Source organism: Pinus tabuliformis, chromosome 7 (genome assembly GCF_031772625.1).
Source record: "Pinus tabuliformis cultivar Carrire ecotype Pingquan chromosome 7, CPIR1, whole genome shotgun sequence".
In the NCBI taxonomy this organism is placed as follows: domain Eukaryota; kingdom Viridiplantae; phylum Streptophyta; class Pinopsida; order Pinales; family Pinaceae; genus Pinus; species Pinus tabuliformis.
Window position 1 is genome coordinate 432,513,400 of NC_142293.1, and position 20,155 is coordinate 432,533,554.

A 20,155-nucleotide genomic window follows, 5' to 3' on the forward strand; every position below is an offset into this window, starting at 1 on the left:
TTGTCTGATGGAACAGAGAATGTGTCAAAAGATCAAACTGGACTTGTAATCAAAATATAATAAGAGGGCCTAAGCATATCATCTTAGTTGTACAAGTACACATGACTAATTAATGCAATTCAAGAACTCGATCTTATTTGTACAAGATTGTCAATTACAGTTCATACCCAAAACATTATGCCAGGAGGAAGAAAAGAATTACATGGATATAATTGATGCCCAAAAATAATCAATGTGAATGGCTGATACATGCATATATAGAATAAGAGAGGACTGCAAGCATCTCTATCTTGTAAGTAAAAGAAGCACCAATAACGATCACCAGATGGAAAATAGGTCATCTCTCTCTATTACTAAGAAGAAAAATGTTATATTTGGCAATAGATGTAGTATATTCTATCCCTGCACCCAACATAAGAATATACCTTATGCATAAATGAACTCTCAGACTACAGGCCTGATTTAATAGTATTGGCTTTCTATGTTTCCCAAGTAGATCCAATTGGGTGATATAGGTATGGCCCTAATGAAATGTCCATATGCAAGACAAAAGCATAGAACAATAACCATGAAATAAGAAACCATGCTTCAATAATGCAATTCCTATTACACAGTCCAAGAAAGGCTTGCCATCTGACAGTAGACTACAGCAAAATCTGCCACGTATGGGAGAAAGGTCACATGCTGCAAAAGCCAATCAGGTTGCACTAGAAAGCCAGCTCCATAAATTTGGACCAGAGCAATGGCGGCGGCAACGAGGTTCCCTGCCATCAAACATAGGAGTTGTATTCAACCACCGCCAAGCTACAATCCATGCTTCGGAATAACCACTAGCAGCCCAGAATCCCCAACTTGAAAAAATCAACCCCCTAAATTTCAATCAATGCATTATTTCTGCACCCAACTTGTAACGATCAGCCCACTGAAAATATCAAATAATTTCAGTTCTAATCCCCAATAACATGTCAATTCAGCTCCTGGAGCTAAAGGCAAGAAGTTTGGAATCTACATAGCTGATCCTATAATCAACCTCCTCTATTCTAAAAAATAAAGAGATGAACCGTGAATAGGTAATAAAAAACAACCTTGTAAACATTCTGGTGTACAAAAAGTGAACTTTCGATTCTTTAATACATCAATTTCTACATACCCAAGCCTCGTGCAGCAACATCGGTAGCAGTCATAATAGGGCTCTTTCCAGCCTTAAATTCTGATAAGATCCAGTCTCTCTCAGCTTGGCTTTTATCTCCATGAATTGATAGTGCTGGCCATCCATCCATACGAAGTTTCCTAGTAACTTGGTCACAACCTTTTTTAGTTTCCAAAAAGATAAGCAAGCGGCTACCATCCATGATCTCCTCTAAGAGATGTATTAACCTGAAAGAGAAATGTCTTAATTCATGGGTGCATTTGCACAGCTAAAAAGCAAAACGATAGTCAGTATATACTATAAACAGCACCTAGGAAGGATAAACTGCACCTTGTATACTTCTCATGTTCAGAAACAATCTCCACAATTTGCTCAATAGCATGGTTTGCCTTGAGTTCTTGTGAGCCAATTATTACCTAGAAAGACATAAAAATTCATACAGCTTTAGCAGAAATTGGAAAACCTCCAATAGACTCCAATAATAATAAAGTTGCAAAAATAACAGAGACCATCACTTGCCACCCAAGAAAAGCAGAGCTCAGTTTTATTACATGCAGACTTGTAGAAAAGAAACCGGAGTTGACCATGGAGTTTCGGAAGAATCTTCAATATTCCCAGATCTAGAGTATATTCCCAGATCTAGAGTGAGACTCTTTAACTTTTTCTTGTAAACCCTTCGTCAAATAGTTGGTTTCTGGATGGGTATTAGTAGCTATCATGGTCTTAATTCCTATAACAACCCTCTTGATTCCTATAAAAACCCATTTCGACTTCAATTATTCTTTTATCATTCACTTCGTTTGGGCATTTCTAGACAATCCCAACTTCGTTATAAACAACAAAGAGGATGTGTAACTACTGGTTATAGTTTAAGAGTGACTTATCCCAACTTCGTTATAAACAACAAAGAGGATGTGTAACTACTGGTTATAGTTTAAGAGTGACTTAACCATGTAAATTGATTGGATTCACTTACCGTAAATAATAGCATTTGTTCAAAGAAACACCATGTAAATTGATTGGATTCACTTACCATAAATAATAGCATTGGTTCAAACCTGTTACATAACTGAAAGCTTGTACGTAGAGTATAAGACTAGCCAGCTTGATAACACTAATTGAATACACACAATATGCTAATTATACTATCACTAATTGAATAGACGCACGCCTTGTTTCCTGGAATTTTATAACTGCTATTCTTATTATCTGATACACATCCCATTTTGAGAATAGTTTCCCACTCCATTTAAGGTGACAATGGGGTAAGATATGTGCAAAATAATGTATATCAATGCAGAATGGAGGAAAAGCAACCAAAGGAGAGGCTAGATAAAACAGAATCAAGCAGATAACTAGACTACACAAAACATGGATTAGGATTTAACGCGAACAACTTGAACATGGATGGATGCTACAGTACAACATATCACAAACCTCTAAAATCATACAAAGTTTCTCATAAAAATGGACCATAAGAGGACCTTAATTCTTATTGTGCAACTAAAGACCAATCTTCCAAAACCTGAATTACAACATTAAATACACTATTGGCCCGTGTGATCAGAGGTACACTTAATAGAATAATTCAATAATCAGAGCTTTTTGAAATTTAAAGAACTCACTATTAAACTATAAGTAGTGTGTAACAAAAGAGTGGACAGTCGTGCTGCCATTATTTTCCTTTTCCCAAAGGCTTTATTTACCTTCAGGAAGGACAAGTTGAAAAAGAAAATTTAGTAGCAAATACATAAGTCAGAAACTATGTGCGCACTATGCAAAACTTCTGTACAAGCATGAAGGCAAACAAGGGTCTCCTCGAGATATTCACTATTGGAATTGCTGGTGTACACCTGTCCTCATTTCACTCGGGATTACAAACTGACTGGCTTAAATTCATGTAATTTGGGGTACACCACCAAAAACCATGAGAATAGACATCCAGTTACTGCAACATGTGGATGTAGGAATCGTGCCTTCCATAATAATGCAAAGCTAAAATTATCACAGAAAGCCCTAGAAGGCCTCTGCAGTTAAAGTGATTGAACAGACTGGTTGATTTCAGCTCCCTTCTTGTGCTTCAGTACAGGCTATAAACATATCAGAACTTTGAAAACAAAGAACAAAAAGGTCATACAAGACTGATCCATCTTTTACAGCTAAACAACTTAGTTGAATTTGCATAGCTCATACAAAACATGAAAGTGTGGAGATCTGTTAAGATGCAAAACCTTTCATCACTACATTAAAAAAATTCTTCTAATGCATGATGCATCTAATGCAGAATGAGACAGTGAAGAGATTAATTCAATTAAAACTAAAGATTGTGGCGTTGAACGTGGAGCTTGACTAGATAGAACAAGAAGATCAAACATTCAGAATAAACACAAAAAAAATATTTAGCAAATATGGATTGTCCTTATGATGTCAAAAGGAATACCAAGCAGCTCCTAATTGTAGGGAAAAATATCAAGTTGCAGTTGATAATATCAGAAATGTCAGTACCTGGCAATGCCAAAAGAGCCATTACTGCAGCTCCTCATTGTGGGGCAAGATAGGCAATGACAATTCATAGCATCAGAAATGTCAGCAGTTGGTAATACAATAAGAAAAAGGGTCATGTCCCAAGCTCCCCTCCTCGGTGCTTTCTCCCATCTCAAGTCAATAAAACCACATATATTGATAATAGATAGAGAGGCAAGCCCCAAGCATTAGCTCAATTGGTTGAAATATACACCCAAGGCATGTTGTTGACAAAAAGGCCATAGGTCACAGGTTTAAACCCAGTCAAGTCCCTCGGTTACCAGCCACTATTGTGTTTAGTGATTGAACCACCCTCCATCTAGATATTCTAAACAAGGGTGGTGGTTCCCACAAGGTTTTTCTTGGAAAGCCTTCTAGAGGCAATGTTCTTCTCTCTTAAAACCATGTTGTTAGAGGCAGAGCAGAAAGCTGCTAAGGAGGAACACAGTCCTTCCTTCAGCAGAGCAAGGCTCCACAGTTCCACTTTACGAGACTTAGTCCAGTAAACAGAATAGAACTTTGGACAATGCTCTTCATATCTGCCACCAGCAGAACAAACTTTGTACAGTGGAGATGTAGACCCTTAAGTTCAAAAAACTTGAAATACATGTCATCAGTCAATTTAAATGGGCCTGTGTTAGTGGCCCAAATTGTCTGAGAAGTCTGAGATCTCCACACTGATTGTTGAGGTTGTTGAAATTTTTGGCCAACAAGATGAAGTCATCTGCATCAATTTGAATGATGACCATCCTTGCAAGGTCGACTCCACCTCAGTCTTCCTCTACAAGGCATTGCCCTAGTTAGTAAATATATATTCCAAACAGGGTTTGGGCACCCCCATTTGACCCCTATGTTACAAGTAATTTTTTTCTGCCCATCCCTTGCAAGTTTTAATTCTGCCCATTACTCTCCCATATATTCTAGCTGTTGGAGATCTGAGGCCTATGGGTGTGCTTAATTTTTCCATGAGTTAATTTTGGGAACTGTGCCAAAGGCAATTTCAAAGTCCCAAAACAGCATATATAAGGTCTCCTCTAACTGTTGATTAATTTTTCTTTTCTAAAATTGAAACATATAAATTTATAATTTATTAGCACACATGGATCTGATCATAGCAGTTTTTTCAGTCAGCTGGGTTTATGTATATCAAACTATAATTGAAGACAATATGAAACAATTATGACTGCTTAAAAGAAAACATATAAATGACACACCAAAATGCAACAAGGTAAAAATGATTACGATGGCCATAATAGCTATCAAATGGTAGAAAGTGAAAAAGAATTGTCTGGGTCATTTAGATCATAATACTTGTATGATAATAGAGATGGACGTGTAGTAGAGACTATACAAATAGATGGAGAGAACAACATTCAGCCTCAAAGGTTATCAAAATCTGTTGAACTATCTATCCAAGGTAGCTTTCCTAGGGGAAGACTTAGGTAACAAATTCAAATCAAATCTAGTGCCTTGTGGTTACCAGCCACTATAGTGGCTGGTGATTGAACCACTCTCTAGAAGGATACTCAGCAAAGGGATAGTATCCCACAAGGATTTCCATGAAAAAGAAAGGTGCAAGGGATAGCTATAAACATAATTAAAAAAAAAATAGAAAATTTAAACTGGAGGTGAACAAAAATTAAAATTTATCATCATAATTTATAAAAGTGATTGTATCATAAAGATACAAAGTAAACAGTGGTATCAATACTTTGAGGGCACATTATAAAGTGCGCCAGACTGATCATTAATAATATGTGACAGCATTTCGGTATGGGCATAAGCAGAGAAAAATGGATATGTATACCCAGGAGCCATGGAGCCAAAATGGAAATGTCCCATCGAAGGTACACCAAAATGCATACCTGGAGTACATTCTACTGTATGGGACCTGCCCAGGCATATGAACAAGAGGACACACGAAGATGAGAGGACAACCATGTCTGTCCAAAAACATTAAGAAACTACATGTAAAGAGACTTCTAGTTACATCAGACATCTGTGATAAAATTTGAGACCATAAAACCCATAAACAATTTCCCTTGTCTACTATTCATTTATCGACATAATTTTTACTTTTACCAAAGGTCAGCAAGTAGCTTGTGGGCAAGATTTTCCGAAGTGTGTAAAATTTTCCCTAGTGAACAGCTAAATTTGGAGTTGGGCAGTATATTTCAGTTCCAGAAATTTATTATTATTGAACAGAACCATTCAATTTTTGGCAGGCTGAACTCTTTTGGACAAGTTACAACTATTTTTTATTTGGACGGCAACATTTATTGTTGTAATGTCTAAAGATAACCGCATCAGTGTTGGCTGTTGATACTCTTTGTGGGTCATTAGAAATTTTGTTGTTTATATTTTCCTGTTAGTGAATATACTTTATGTTAAGATAAATTTTATCTCAGACGGTTGTACTTTTCTGTTAGCCAATGGAGCTTTTTATGTAAATTCCAGATATCCACAATCAAAAGATAAAAGAAGCTAAACTAGGATCATTAGCTAAAAAAAGGGCTCTTAGGCTTTATAGTAGAGGCCTTTTGCAAATGCGTGATTGTGTGGTAGTCTGTAAGAGACAAATTTGGCCAGGCACAACATCCATACTGCCTTGCATTTAGCCCAAATTGGCATCCATACCTTTCCAAGAAGAGTTTCAATCCTATGTGCTGTACTGCGAGAATTTAGGTGATGCTACCAAAAACTACAGCTAGACTTTCTGTTGTCGGTACCCTAAAATCGGTTATTGAATGTACTGCTGAAATATTTCTGTTGTTATTACTGAATTACTGCTGTCAATGTTGTTAGCACCCTATTAATTTCAAGTTTTCTGTGTATGTCATTCCATAAATAACAGATTTCAAAAGAGATAAAATTCATTTGTGAGCAGCATTTTTCATATGTGAGCAGGATGTTTTTCAAGGGCAAGCTATTATGGCTCCTAAAAATCATTTCAAGGTCCTGTTTGGTCATAGTGGCACTGTTGTTCAGTAAATAGGGGGCAGGAAAAATGTTCAATATAATCTCTTTCAATACCCTTGGAAGGAAATTTGTTCAAGAGTCTATAGTATATACACGTTTGTTGAGTGTCAGTTATATGGTAGATAAATACCCTCTGACTCAAAGTAACCCTGAATTGATGAAAAAATTAATGGCAGAACATTGTGCTGTTGAACGAACACTGCTTTCATAGTGCTTTCTTGGAATTTCTAAACAGTTCTTAGGGATAGTAGAAATGGGAAAAGTTAGTGCAAGACGCTATCCTAAGGAGCGTTAAAAGTGTCTAAATTCACCTGAAATACTAACAGTACTGATTTAGAATCTAACAGTACTGATTTAGCCCTCAACAGAGGCTCTATAGTCATCACTATTGTATGTAGTGCTTGCGAGAGAAAATGGTAACTGTAACTTGCCAGGGTCCTACAGTTTGAGGTCCCTTAGGGAAAAACTTAGCAGAACAATAATGGAGAAATTGTAATGTCAAGAATCAAACTCCATGGAGTGGAGGAGGTCGAAACTAGTAAGGAACCAACCTGGAAGCATACAAGCGACAATTAGTGCAGAGCGAGCTAGTTGTGACAGATATCTTCCGGTCCAAACTCCAGTATAAAGCATACCTGTGAGGACCAAACAAACACGTATCAATTAACTGTGGACTCATTCAAGTAAGAAATTTCCAGCAAACTAGACTATGGCATGCAAATAATAAATCCCAAAACCCTTACCTGGATAAACTTGCTGAGGTCTGTTGCTGACGACCCACCTGGATTCAAGGAAAGAATTCACTAGTTAGATTCGAAGAAAATAAGGGAAATAGACTAAAACAATCTTAAACCAGGAGAAGCTTAGCCAATAAACTAACCTGGGTGTTGGAAGCGGAAATCTTAAGCGTAGTGGAGTCGTTGGGCAAAATGATGCCCTGGGTCACTACAACACCTGTACAAGAAATAAAACAAACCGAAATTTAATCCTGAGAGTGAAAGATACAAGATTTCAGGGGAAAATTGAGTAAAAAAGATAATTTCGAAAAAATTACTTGAAACCAGGTCAAGTGAACGCATAGCCGAACACCAACCCTTCATTGTCCCCATGTCGTCGCTCAGAGTTCTCTCGTAAGTGGTGGGAAATGGTAATGAACCCGTGACTGTCAAACACCGCGGTGAACCAGGGCTATGCCCGAGCAATGGAGTAGGAAAACAATTTCGAAATGGTGAAATTAACCTCAAATCAGACCCTGGAAAGGGACAGGTTTATGAATGTGTGTTTGGAAATGTGAAGGAACAATAGCTCTGTCGAAATTGGAAGAGGGCAAGGAAAATGGGCAGAAAAGAGAACTTAGGAGGTCAGGAATAGGATAGGGTTAACCCTAATACATTAGAGTTGTTGGTATGGCGCCAAGGATACACAACCATTGATTTACCCTCGAAACCGTAACCATGAAGATTCGTGCCATCACATACCTCCTCACATGGGATTGGGTGACGAGTAGGTGGATTATTGGGTCTGTGCTATTCATTGCACAACTATCAAGTATAGGGAGTGCTAGAGGAAGCAAGTAGGTTTCCACCTCACATGAAACCGTAAACAAATTAAGTTCATTGCCCTCCATGTGTACAATGGTGTGCAGACCTTGTCATACGACATTAAATGGCCAAGTATACAACTAGTAGATTAAATCACGAGTCAAGTTGGTGAAAATAATTATAATAATATTGAGGTATGTAATATATGGATTAAGTAGGTGAGTTGAGTTTCATGAAAATAATACAAATATGATTTATAATGGTATGTTGAAAAAAAAGGGACACATATGGAGTAGAAATATTGATTTTTAGTACATTAGTCGATGCATTATTATTAGTTAGACCAAAGAAAAAGAAAAAAAACTCAGATGTTGGAGAGTGATGTAAAGGTTTGTTACAAAAGTATAGTGTTTGTAAAGTTGATTGCTACCAAATTAAGTGGATATTGTGTTAAATAATTGGAGAATATAGAAATATGCTATTATATAGATGACATTAAAAATATTGTTATATTTTAATTTTAAATTTTTATGGTGCAATAAAGAGTTGGAAAATAAAAGTTAAGATAATATTTAAGAAGGTAGTTAATTCTCAATTCTAACTAGTACAAACAAGAAAATCAACATTTATAAAACATTTATGAACTTTTATAAGCTCCACAATGAAGTTGGGCATTGAACTATTCCCACAATATATTGTGATGCTAGAATTTATTATATTTGTCACACTAAGAGGGTTGAAGATGAAAGTAACTTTCTAAAAATATAGTGTGATGCTATAATTTATCATCTATGTGACACTAAGAGGTTTGAAGATGAAAGGCACTTGTGATGCTAGAATTTATCATCTTTGTGACACTAAGAAGGTTGAAGATGAAAGTCACTTTCTCAAAATATAGTGTGATGCTAGAACTTATCATCTCTGTGACACTAAGAGGGTTGAAGATGAAAGGAACTTTTTCCTAGAGTGCCATGACTACACCCAAATTAGAACTCGATTTCAAAATATTTGTTACAACACTAACCTTCTAAGCTCCTAATTCATCAAAACTATGGTAATCTTGGAATGCTTTTCCTAATGCATTTTGAACAAGAAATGATATTCTAAAATAATCTAGGTTATCTCTTTTCTTTTTAAGGTCACGTAGATAAATTATGATCTTAATGGATGTTAATCATAATCATCATCATAACAAGAGTATAATTTACTTCTTGAAGGAGTTCATTAATTGGAAATTACAAGTGACATGGGATGAAATCAATAAGAAGATAATAATGTAACATATCAAGAATGATTCGATAGATATTGATGGGCTGAAAGATAAGTAAAAAATAGTTCTAACTAAAGTAACCCATTAAGGGTTGGCACTACAAAACAAATTACATCTCACAACAAATAAGACAAGGAAATTATGCAACTTGAAGGGATCAACCCTATGGCACGATGTTGACATGATTTCAGGTTAATAATGCACTATGCAAGTGAGAAACCTATCACTATATACAAATCTACCAACCATTTCCTCTCCTACTTTTTATACTTATACATTTTACTCGCCTCCTCTTTCTTTGAACCATTGTCCCGGAGATGGAGCCTCTTTTGGATTCAAAATGCCAATAGTTTCAAAGATCATTATGGAAAGTCTGAGCTCTTTATCTGCAAAATCACACCACATAGACCTAAAATATACTAACCTATCACTATATATATATATATATATATATATATATATATATATATATATATATATATATATATATATATATATATATATATATATAAGTTTAAATCACTTACCTCAAAGGTATATAAAGAATTGGTGCATAAAAAGTGCCAAAGATATATCTTTTAATCCCATATTGGTCATCAACAACAACTAATACAGATGTTAGATATTAATATGAATATTTTTTAATAATTTAAATGAAAAAAATAGTAGTCATAAAGGTTTTTGGGTGTCACAAGGTTGAAAAATGGTGGTATAAGGCCCAAAAAAGGCTTCAACTTTGATACTCTTCTTGCATGGTGCCAAAATGGCCATCTTAGAGAATCGACCGATGTCCAAAAACACACAAACATTGAATCCATAGTGACTAAATCCTAAGGCTTTCCTAGGCTATTTAAAGGAGTGTACAACCCCTACTTCTTGATGGTTGGTTTACAATGACATAGGCAGTGCATGATCTAATATACCAATGGACAACCTATTGAAGATTTGGCTAGTAGAAATATTTTTGAATTACTACTATTGTATTCTCGAAACCAAAGTGCCATGAGACATGACTGTAATGTGCCTCCTAGATAATATTGGCATGCTCACTTGAAGGAACACAAAGTTAGCCTAAGTATCATAGGACCACATCCTAGAGTTTGAATTATGGAACTTTTTTTTGAGTGACCAACGTTTAATATGTGGCAACAAAGTCATAGCTACTCTCTTGTAATTTTTTCCACCCAAAAATATCCTACCCACGAGTTAAGAACTATTTTTAGCACCACAAATAGGGGCTAATTGAGGCATTATACAATGTGGTTGGTGGTACCCTTCTTGTATTAATCAATAATTTACCTTCTACCACAATGTGATAAAGGTTTGCATCTGCTTCAGTTTTGGTGAAGCCCAAACTAGTGAGATAGTTATCGATCCTAGTATACCAAGCACAGGGTGCTTGTTTGAGTCCATACAATGCTCGCTTGAGTCTGCACACATGCGACTCTCTGTTGAAGGTCTCAAACCCCTTCGATTGCTCAATATACACCTCCTCCTCAATAACTCCATTGAGGAATGTTATCTTCACATCAATTTGGTGGATCTTCCACCTCATCTGTGCTAACAGTGCTAGAATTGACTTGATGGATGAGTACCTTGCTACTGGAGCAAAGGCCTCCTCATAGTCAATTCCCTCCACCCGAGAGAACCCCTTGGCCACAAATCAGGCCTTGTGTTTCTCTATGCTCCCATCTTCTGCATGCTTTATCTTATAAAGCCATCTCGAACCAACCACTGATGTGTTTGTTGGTCTTTGGACCAATTCCAAAACACTGTTTCTGACAATGGAATCACATTCCTCTACCATAGCATCAACCCATATTGGTTATTGCACTGCTTCCTCGAATGAAGATGTTTATGTCTCAACTAGCTCACTCATCAAAGCCATGTACCCAGTGTACTGATCCTATGACCTCCTTTGCTTGCACTGTGATGTGGGTGCTCCCACATTCTCTTGAGAATCTTGCAATAATTTGTTAGCTTCCCTGGTCTGCTTCCTTCCTTCTCTGGATGTCTCCACTCTCTGCTCCTTTGCTTGTGGCTACTCCACAACTTCCTGAGGTTCTTCCTTTGGAGCCAAAAGCTCCTGATCAGGCTGCAATTGAAGCTCCCTCTCAGGAGAACACCTCATTGCCTTCTCCTCATCAAACTTCACATCTCTTGTGACCATTTTCATCTTGAGAGATGGAGAGTACACACGATAGTTGTGAGTTGTGTCTGTGTACCTGTTGAAGGCTCGAAATTCTCTGCCTCAACATTATAAGGGAGACCACCTAGCCGGGAACTTAAAGCAGCTCATTTTCCATTGAAATGGTGGTTCTGACTGGTTAAACTAGGTCCAGTTACCTTCTTTCTATCGCTAATGGCTTAAAGTATGCCTTTTACTTACCAATAGAGAAGAGACATCAGATCAACGCTCTTACTGATCACACAAGAAAGTGATCCTTAAGCTGATTTGGGGCTCAGCCAAGCCACAACTAAATTTTGCCCCTTTGATAAGAGGACTTCTAGGAATGTAGAATTAAATCTAAATGCAAGCAAAATGAAAGAAATCCTAAGCCTATCTGTAGCAAGTCCCGATAGTGATCTGTAGCAGCTCTTCGAATGGCTTCCTGAGTGCTTTGTCTATCACCTTCTGCATCTAGGATGGAGCTAACATTATTCCTTATCTTTCTGGCTGTCGTTTGCTTGTGAAAAAAAACTAAGTTCTTGTCACCCCCTTGTAACCATAATTGTCTCGACTTGAGCCTCCATTTTGTTTCCTCTTCTCTGTTAACTCGGTATAGCTGTAAGTAGAGTTCATTTTCCTGTTGTTTGTTCTCTTGGGAAAGGCCATTATCCTCTATTGCTCTTTGGATACTCTCCAGATTGTTCTTAATTTCTTTTTTTACCTTCTCTGGTTGTTGATACTTTGTTTTAGCCCATTCTTTGATGGTAAGCATACTAAGAGGTAGGCCCTCTTAATTGGTTCTAACCTAAGGAAATCTTCCATAGAATGTCTTATTAGTGGCTAGACCCGCTATCGGGCTAGAGGAATTGTTTGTGTCCGCACTTAGAATTTTACTTCACCACACCCGCCTACTGCCATCTCTCTGGTTACTGCAAAACAATGCAGTAAACTAATTTCAAAAACCAGGAATTTTTTTTCCTGATGATATGCCCTCAAGGAAAGAAGAAGACAGTGGCCACGACCTTGAGACAAGGACCCTCCACACGACAACAACAGATGGACAAGGTCATGGAGGAGTACGAGGACATCTTCACTTCCCCCCATATCGGTGCCTTTGCACTATCAGGTCAAGCACTCCATCGATCTAACCCCAGGTGCGTCATTAACCAATGGACCAATCTATCGATGCTCCGTTCTGAGAACGATGAAATCAAGAGGAAAATTCAGGAGTTGCTACAGAAAGGTCACATTCGGCCAAGTTCATCGCCCTGTGGGAGCCCAATCATGTTGGTACAGAAGAAGGATGGGACTTGGAGACTCTGTATTGACTATCGGGCACTGAACAAGATCACTGTCTGGAATAGGTACCCGATCCAATGGATTGATGACCTTCTGGACCAACTCACAGGAGAAAAATATTTCAGCAAGATTGACTTGAAGTCTAGATATCATTAGGTACCAATCGAACCCTCCGATGTGTGGAAGACTGGCTTCAAAGCCAAGGAGGGCCTTTTCGAATGGTTGGTTATGCCTTTTGAGTTGACGAATTCTCCTACAACCTTCATGAGTCTCATGGATGACATCTTACGACCATTCACCAACTCATTTGTAGTGGTATACTTGGATGACTGATGAGCGCCAGTATTGCAGCAAGGATGCTGCAACTCTTGGGCTACTAGCTTTACTTATCAACCCGAGGTTCAAACAAACTTGGAGGTGACAGTGCTATATGCACAAGTAAAAGTGAAGGTCCTACCTGTTATCACTATTCACCTGGCGAGAGACCCCAGGGGTTCCAAGCTAGACTTCTATAGAGTCAGAAGAAGATTAATTCTTTGATGGAAGAAGAGCAAATCTATTCTAAGAGAGCTACTCTACTGCAGAAATGAAGAAAACAACATGTAATGCTAAATCACACCATATCCTAATTAACCATTTAAATAGCTATGCTAAGCAAAATTTCTAAATCAACACTAACCTAATGCTGCTATCTAAGTTACAAAAGTAAAGAGCATCAAACCATACTAATGTGTAAGCAAGGAAACTAAACTAAATTTGTTTTCACTTTTTTTGGTTTTTTTGGTGTTTGCGATGATCGGACAGTGTTGGAGTCTGATTGAATAACCAAATCAAAGCTGAGGAGTGGTAGCGTTTAAATGATACACATAGCAATGTTCGGGAAGGAGTCAAGCGGAAGAGCAATCGAAGATTGCAATCAGCGAAAGGAAGACGTAATGAAGCAACAGTGCACAGGAACCGTTGGATCAGTTGGGAACCATTGGATCTTCAGCCAGAGTTAGTAAGAGCACCTTCACCACATCCAACAGGTTCTCCAAATAGTGTGGCAACACAAGCTGTGTGCTGATTTGGAGAGATGTACTTTCGGCATGACCCAGGTTCAGTATTTGGGATACATTATTGATGAACGGAGGGTGCAGGTGGATCCAGCCAAGATTCAAGTCATTCAAGATTGGCCAACCCCAACCACTCTGACAGAGCTCCGCAGCCTTCTGGGTCTTGCTAATTTCTACCGCAGGTTCGTGTTGGGGTTCTCTCATATCACTTGGACCTTGAGTCAAGTCACCAAAGGAGGAGTGAAAGAAAAATTATTTTGGTCTGAATCTCAATAGAAGGCATTCACAGTGTTGAAACATCGCCTCTGCTCTACACGAGTGCTCACATTACCAGACTTGCAACAACCATTCGAGATTGAGACAGATGCCTCTGACTATGCTATTGGAGTAGTCCTTACTCAACAGGGGCATCCAGTGGCATATCACAGTGAGACACTTTTAGACACGGTACAGAAGTATCCCACTTATGATAAAGAGATGTATTCCATTGTGCAGGCCTGCGGATAATGGAAGCATTACATTTTGGGGAAGGAAACAGTCATCCACACCGACCACTGATCCCTGCAATTCATACAGACGCAAGGGAAGTTGCAGAATGATTGCCATCAGAAGTGGTCCACATACCTGCAACAGTTCCATTTGAATATCAAGTAAAAGAAGGGAAGCACAAATAATGTTGCAGACTTCCTCAGCCGACCACCGATCATGGTGTTAACTACTGTGCTCAACTCTTGTGGGAATGAGACTTCTGATTGGCCACTTCTCTACAAAAGCAACCCAGAATTCGGACACACATACCATATGCTCTTGGGGGGTCAGTAAGTTCCAGGTTTTCACCTCTAGGATGCATTGTTATGCCATATGGGACACCTTTGTGTTCCTTCAAGCGAGCATGCAAAGATGATTTGGGAAGCGCACTACAGTCGGGCCGCTGGGAATTTCGGGGTCAAGAAAACAGTGGCAGTACTGCAGAAGTATATCTATTGGCCGAATATATGAATGCTTATAATATTTAATATATTGTTAAGGAGATTACCCCTTGACTAATTAGTGAAGTATTTAATATTGGATGAGAGAGTTGTAAGGCTGAAATTTTGGCTACCACAGGGTAAATTTGGTATGTGTATTATGTCAATGAAAAATTAGATTTCACACCTCTCCAGGAATCAATCAAAATCATTTATACATACTAATCAAAGGCATTCAATAGATGTTTAAAGCATTGGTTGGGAGGATTTCATTGTCATATCCATCCAAGGGTTTCCAAACTAGAGAAACAAGGGCATGTGTTTGATTTATGGGCTAACATTTGAAAAATTGCTACGAGGAGAGGAGTTGGTGGGAGTCCTTCTTATGGCAAGGCCCTGCACCTCTTCCTTTATTTCTTAAAGTATGCTTGAAATAAGTGATTATAGATATATGATACATATAATATGCAAACCACTCACAACACAACAATATTGAACATTTGAATGAGACATAACTTAATTTATTTTCAATATATTTTTGCTTTAAAAAAGGCAAGATATGCTACCATGATGCAATGCAATGATTCACCAACATTGGGCACCAAACAAATGACTTGGACCATGAATGTTATGTACGATGAAAGTCATCCACTATAAGCTATGATTATTAGCCACTCTGACACCCCTTATTTATGGTCACTCATTGAACATGCTCATGAAATTTGAGATCACTAGACATGGTTAACACAATCTAGTATGGTGTGAGGGTCTTGCCTACAATGCAAGCTTTCTAACACCCTTTACAACAACATTGCTTCACGAAAGGCATTTGACATTGATTCATAATTTTTCCTTTGTATATGAGAAAGAAACTAAATGTTACTTCTCCCTTATCCAAGATAATGCTCTTGATTACAAATTGAACAATGTATCATGACATTGCCTTTCTCTCTTCGTGTGAACTTGCTCAATTAGCATCTAGATACCTTGTGAGATAAAACTCAATTTATGTATTGTATTTGGTATTGTGTCAATTATTCATTTTTTATGTCCTAATATTGTGTTAATGGCCTTCCAATGCATGGTCAATCTTGAATTAAAATTTTGACATGGAAAATCCCAATTTTACAATTTTGGCAATCAGAGGCACAATGTTGGGACAATGTGTATCCATCTTGGTGGACAATGGGGCAAACAAAATTTTTATTGATGCACAGTTGGTGGAGTGTAGAGGCATTCATAGATTGATATATATCCTAAACAACATGGGCGAGAGAGGATTCCCATGCTTCACCTCAGTTGTCTTCTTGATTGTTGGTTCAATATGTTGAGGATATGGTTGATATGTTGAGGATATGGTTGATGTCTTGATATTGAAGTCAAAATCCTTCCTTAACCCTTTAGCCAAAGAGGTGTCTCCTAAAGTATATCCAATAATATCCTATGAAGAGTCATAACATTTAACTTGGAATCATGGCCCACCATGATCATCTAATAATTAATTGAAATAGAACTAAACCCCAATTTAGGGATTGAGTGGATCATATGGTGGGACTATTCTAGAGGGAACCCTAAATAAATGACTTGAAAACCCCTTGATTTTCTACCTTGTTTTCATTCATCTCCCAAATTTCTTGTTGGCTACACAAGTCCTAGAAAACATGGCAAGGAAGATGAGCGGGAGTTGACAAGGACATTAGGTTTTCCTATAACATCATAAAGTGCATCCACGTGGATGAACATGGAATGGGAATTAAGGTCATAAAGTAGACTAGAGTGTTAGAGAAATAGGGTGCATCAAAATATTTTTTGAGTGTCCCAAAGGGAAATATACAATTCTTATCTCCTCTAAAATACAATATACATTTATTGTGGTGATAGTAACCACAAGATTCTTAGAACTAGTGGTATAGTGCTTGGTCATGAATGAATATGCGGAAAAGAAATCTAAAGCTTTCGACTCACTGGCATAAAATAGATCATGGGGCCGAATCAAAATTTCAAGGGACATGTCCGGTAAAATGTGGTTAGCAGCCAAAGACTACCTTCCAAATAATTTAAGGAGAGTAGGGAATATTTAGAGGAGGCCAACTCAAGAAACCATAAGTAAGAAAAGGGGGAAGCTATCTAACAAATATGGTTAGAGTAGGCATCAAAATCCCCATCCTTGATCGAAATGGTGGTTTACATAGGGCTCGTGAGAGAATATGGGATGGAGGGTAGATTGGCATGGTTAGAAAATGAGAGAAGGGTTTTATCTACTAAAGGAATATGGGATGGAGGTTATGTCTAAGTTCAGGGAGGCTTTTAGATTTTTTTACAAGGATGGAGGTGGATGTATCACAACAAAGGAGCTTGGGACAGTAATGCATTCTTTGGGTCGAAACCCACCTATGGTTTTGTGCATGATGGGCGGACCCACCTATGGTTTTGTGCATGATTTTCGCACATGTTTTTGGACGTGATGGTTTTCGGTCCATGGTATTAGACGCGATGGTTTTCGGTCCATGGTATTGGATGCTTCAGCATGTAGAAATATGTATTATAACATTGAAAGGAACATAATGAAAAAATCAAGCTGGTAGTCCCGGTTTCGGGATCCAGGGGAAAATCTCTGTGTATATGTGTTTTATGTGTTATGCTCTCGCATTGTTTATTTTCTATGTTTTAGAATTCATATGCAGGTAATTTTTGTACGGGATTAAAACCTACACATACATCCTACTACTTAAGTGCTCCTTTAGGGAGGCTAGTGGTTATTTGTTGTATAATATTCGAGGTGCCATGATGCAAATGGCCAAGTATTTTGTGCCAAAGTTCATTAACATTGCGACCTGCACTTTCTCCACCTTAGTGCTTAATACAACATAGTCTTCCACATCTAGATTATACAGGTTCTTCACACGAACCCTGATCTGCTTCACCTGTCCTGTGGCTATGTGTCTTAGGAACGCTTTTCCTTTGATTAATATCACTTCACAACCATGGTCTTCCAAAATTGCAACAAAGATGAGATTTTTCTTTAGGCCTAGAACAAACATGACATCCTTGAGCCTAATGTAGGAGCATTCGACACTCTTAATCAAACAAGGAATCCAAAGCGGAGCAAGGAGGACGACGTGGACCATCGGAGTAAACATGGGACATTTCTATTAAAATAAAGCTAGTTTGATAGAATGGATAAAGTCTCTAGAAGACTTATTTAATGTAATCTGCCATATGTATGTATGCATGTAGAGAGAATTAGGGACAGTTGAGTGATTCATGGAGAGGATTTGATCGGATCCTTTCAGTGATCCGATCCAATGTGTTTATAAATGATGAACCTGTGTGTTCAATAGGAAAGAGTGAGAACAAAGTAAATTTGTGAAAACAAAGTGATCAAAATGCAGTTGAAGGGTAATTTGCTCCCAAGGCTGAAATGCCTTAGATCTGTAATCATATCGTGTATAATATAAAGTGTGTTCAGTGTTGATATTGTGTGGATTTCAGTGTGTGTATATGTAATAATGCCTTTTCGTGTTATCCGTATATATATGCGATGATGGCTTAATTCCTGTGTTACGAGATTGTTGATCGACCATCAATCACTATAACGATCGATGGTGATCCATTGATTAATGAAAATATTGTTATATATGGTGTGTCGTGTGTAGACAGAGTCGGTGGCAGAACTGTGTTTTAAGCGCAGAATCCATAAAATGGCGGACGAATGAGAGAATGCACAGGATCCGTTGGATCTCAGAGATCAACGGTCCAGATCAAAATATAAAGGAACCTGAAGGAACCATCAGAACCGTCCTATGGAACAAATCGACGGTCATCACACGGTGCAAGAGCACGGAAGTTATTTCGTGAAAAAAAGTGGTTTCGAAACAGTGGAAGTGGTATTTTGGGTGAGCGAAAAGTGGTAAGTGATATTGAAGGGTGAGAACCTGATTCCACTTAGTGATTGACACGTAGTAGCGAGGAGGAGAGAGGAAACCGCTTTATCGGGCAGTTAATCCTCGTGCTATTTGTCCACCTGAAATCAATGTGGACCATCGGATCCACTAAGTGCAGATCGACGGTGGAGGATTGATGCGCCAGTTTGAATATTTAGAGTGAATGTTGACCGTTGGATCCGGGAAAGTAATGGACGGCAAAGATCGGTGAATGGAGAGCGCAGCGGGACACCGATGGACCGGATGTGGGGACCCGACGATTTATGAACGCGGGTTCATTCTTTTTGAAGTCTGGCCATGCTTTCGACTGTGTGTTTTCCCGTGTATTCCTGTGTATTTCCAATAAAGTGTTGTGGTCCCGATTTATAAAGAAAAATCGACTAAGTCGTATGGTCCTGGTTTTTAAAGGCTAAGGCCACAAATAATTCTTCCAATAAGTTTGTGGGCCAAAACCCACAGGTCTCAGGGTTGAATATTGATATGAAAGGGGTTTTGGCCTTACCCCAAAATCATTTTTCATCATTTGGAGACATTTTTTGGAGACAGTGGGTTCCGGCTGAGGGAAGGACACTGGAGGAAACCACTGTGCATTTTTGAATGGTAAGGGAGGTTGGGATTTCTGCGCATTGCACGGTTTGAACAAGCAACGGAAAAGATTGAGGGTTACATATGTGAAGTATGTAGTTCAGGAAAGTTGGATGAGGCTAGGTTGCTAAGGAAACTCCGAAACTTAGCTAAGTGTGGGATCAATGGAACTTATGTGAATAGTGATAAAACTTCACTACGATCACACACTTGAAAACTTATCGATACAACATAGACCATCCAGAACACATAACACATACTTCACTTAATGCAACAACCTTTGTGGCAGCTTACGGCAAGTGCGGCTTTGATTATAGACTTCGGGAGGATAAAGGTGACACTTGTGTAAGAGTGTGTGAAATGAGTGTTAAACATGTATCATTCTCATAAATATTTCCCCTTGAAGCAAAACAAACCTCCCTTTGCATGACAAGCGATTACCCCCATGCCCAAAGATGACACATTATATGTAAAGATAAAAGCATAAACGACTCTTAAGATCGAAAAGGGGAGCTTGAGATCATCAACTTACCAATAAGTGACTAAGGAATGATTGATCACAATATCCATAGTAGGCTCTGAAATTTAAGTGCAGGCCAAAATTTTGGAGGGTGTTGTAGCCTCTACAACAGAGCCTTCACCTTCTTGCTAGCTTCGTTTTCAACTAGAGC

At 38.2% G+C, this 20,155-nt stretch overlaps 1 protein-coding gene across 1 annotated transcript; it reads right to left on the reverse strand.

Annotated features, from left to right (window-relative positions):
* Positions 1–595: 595 nt before the first annotated feature.
* Positions 596–1,610, reverse strand: LOC149247812 (DEAD-box ATP-dependent RNA helicase 20-like). Its single transcript, XM_089455940.1, has 3 exons — positions 1,481–1,610; positions 1,151–1,377; positions 596–764 (listed from the first exon to the last, which is right to left on the reverse strand). Exons 2-3 carry the CDS (start codon positions 1,350–1,352, stop codon positions 607–609), a joined length of 360 nt encoding a protein of 119 aa, XP_089312066.1. The 5' UTR covers positions 1,353–1,377; positions 1,481–1,610; the 3' UTR covers positions 596–606.
* Positions 1,611–20,155: the final 18,545 nt, after the last annotated feature.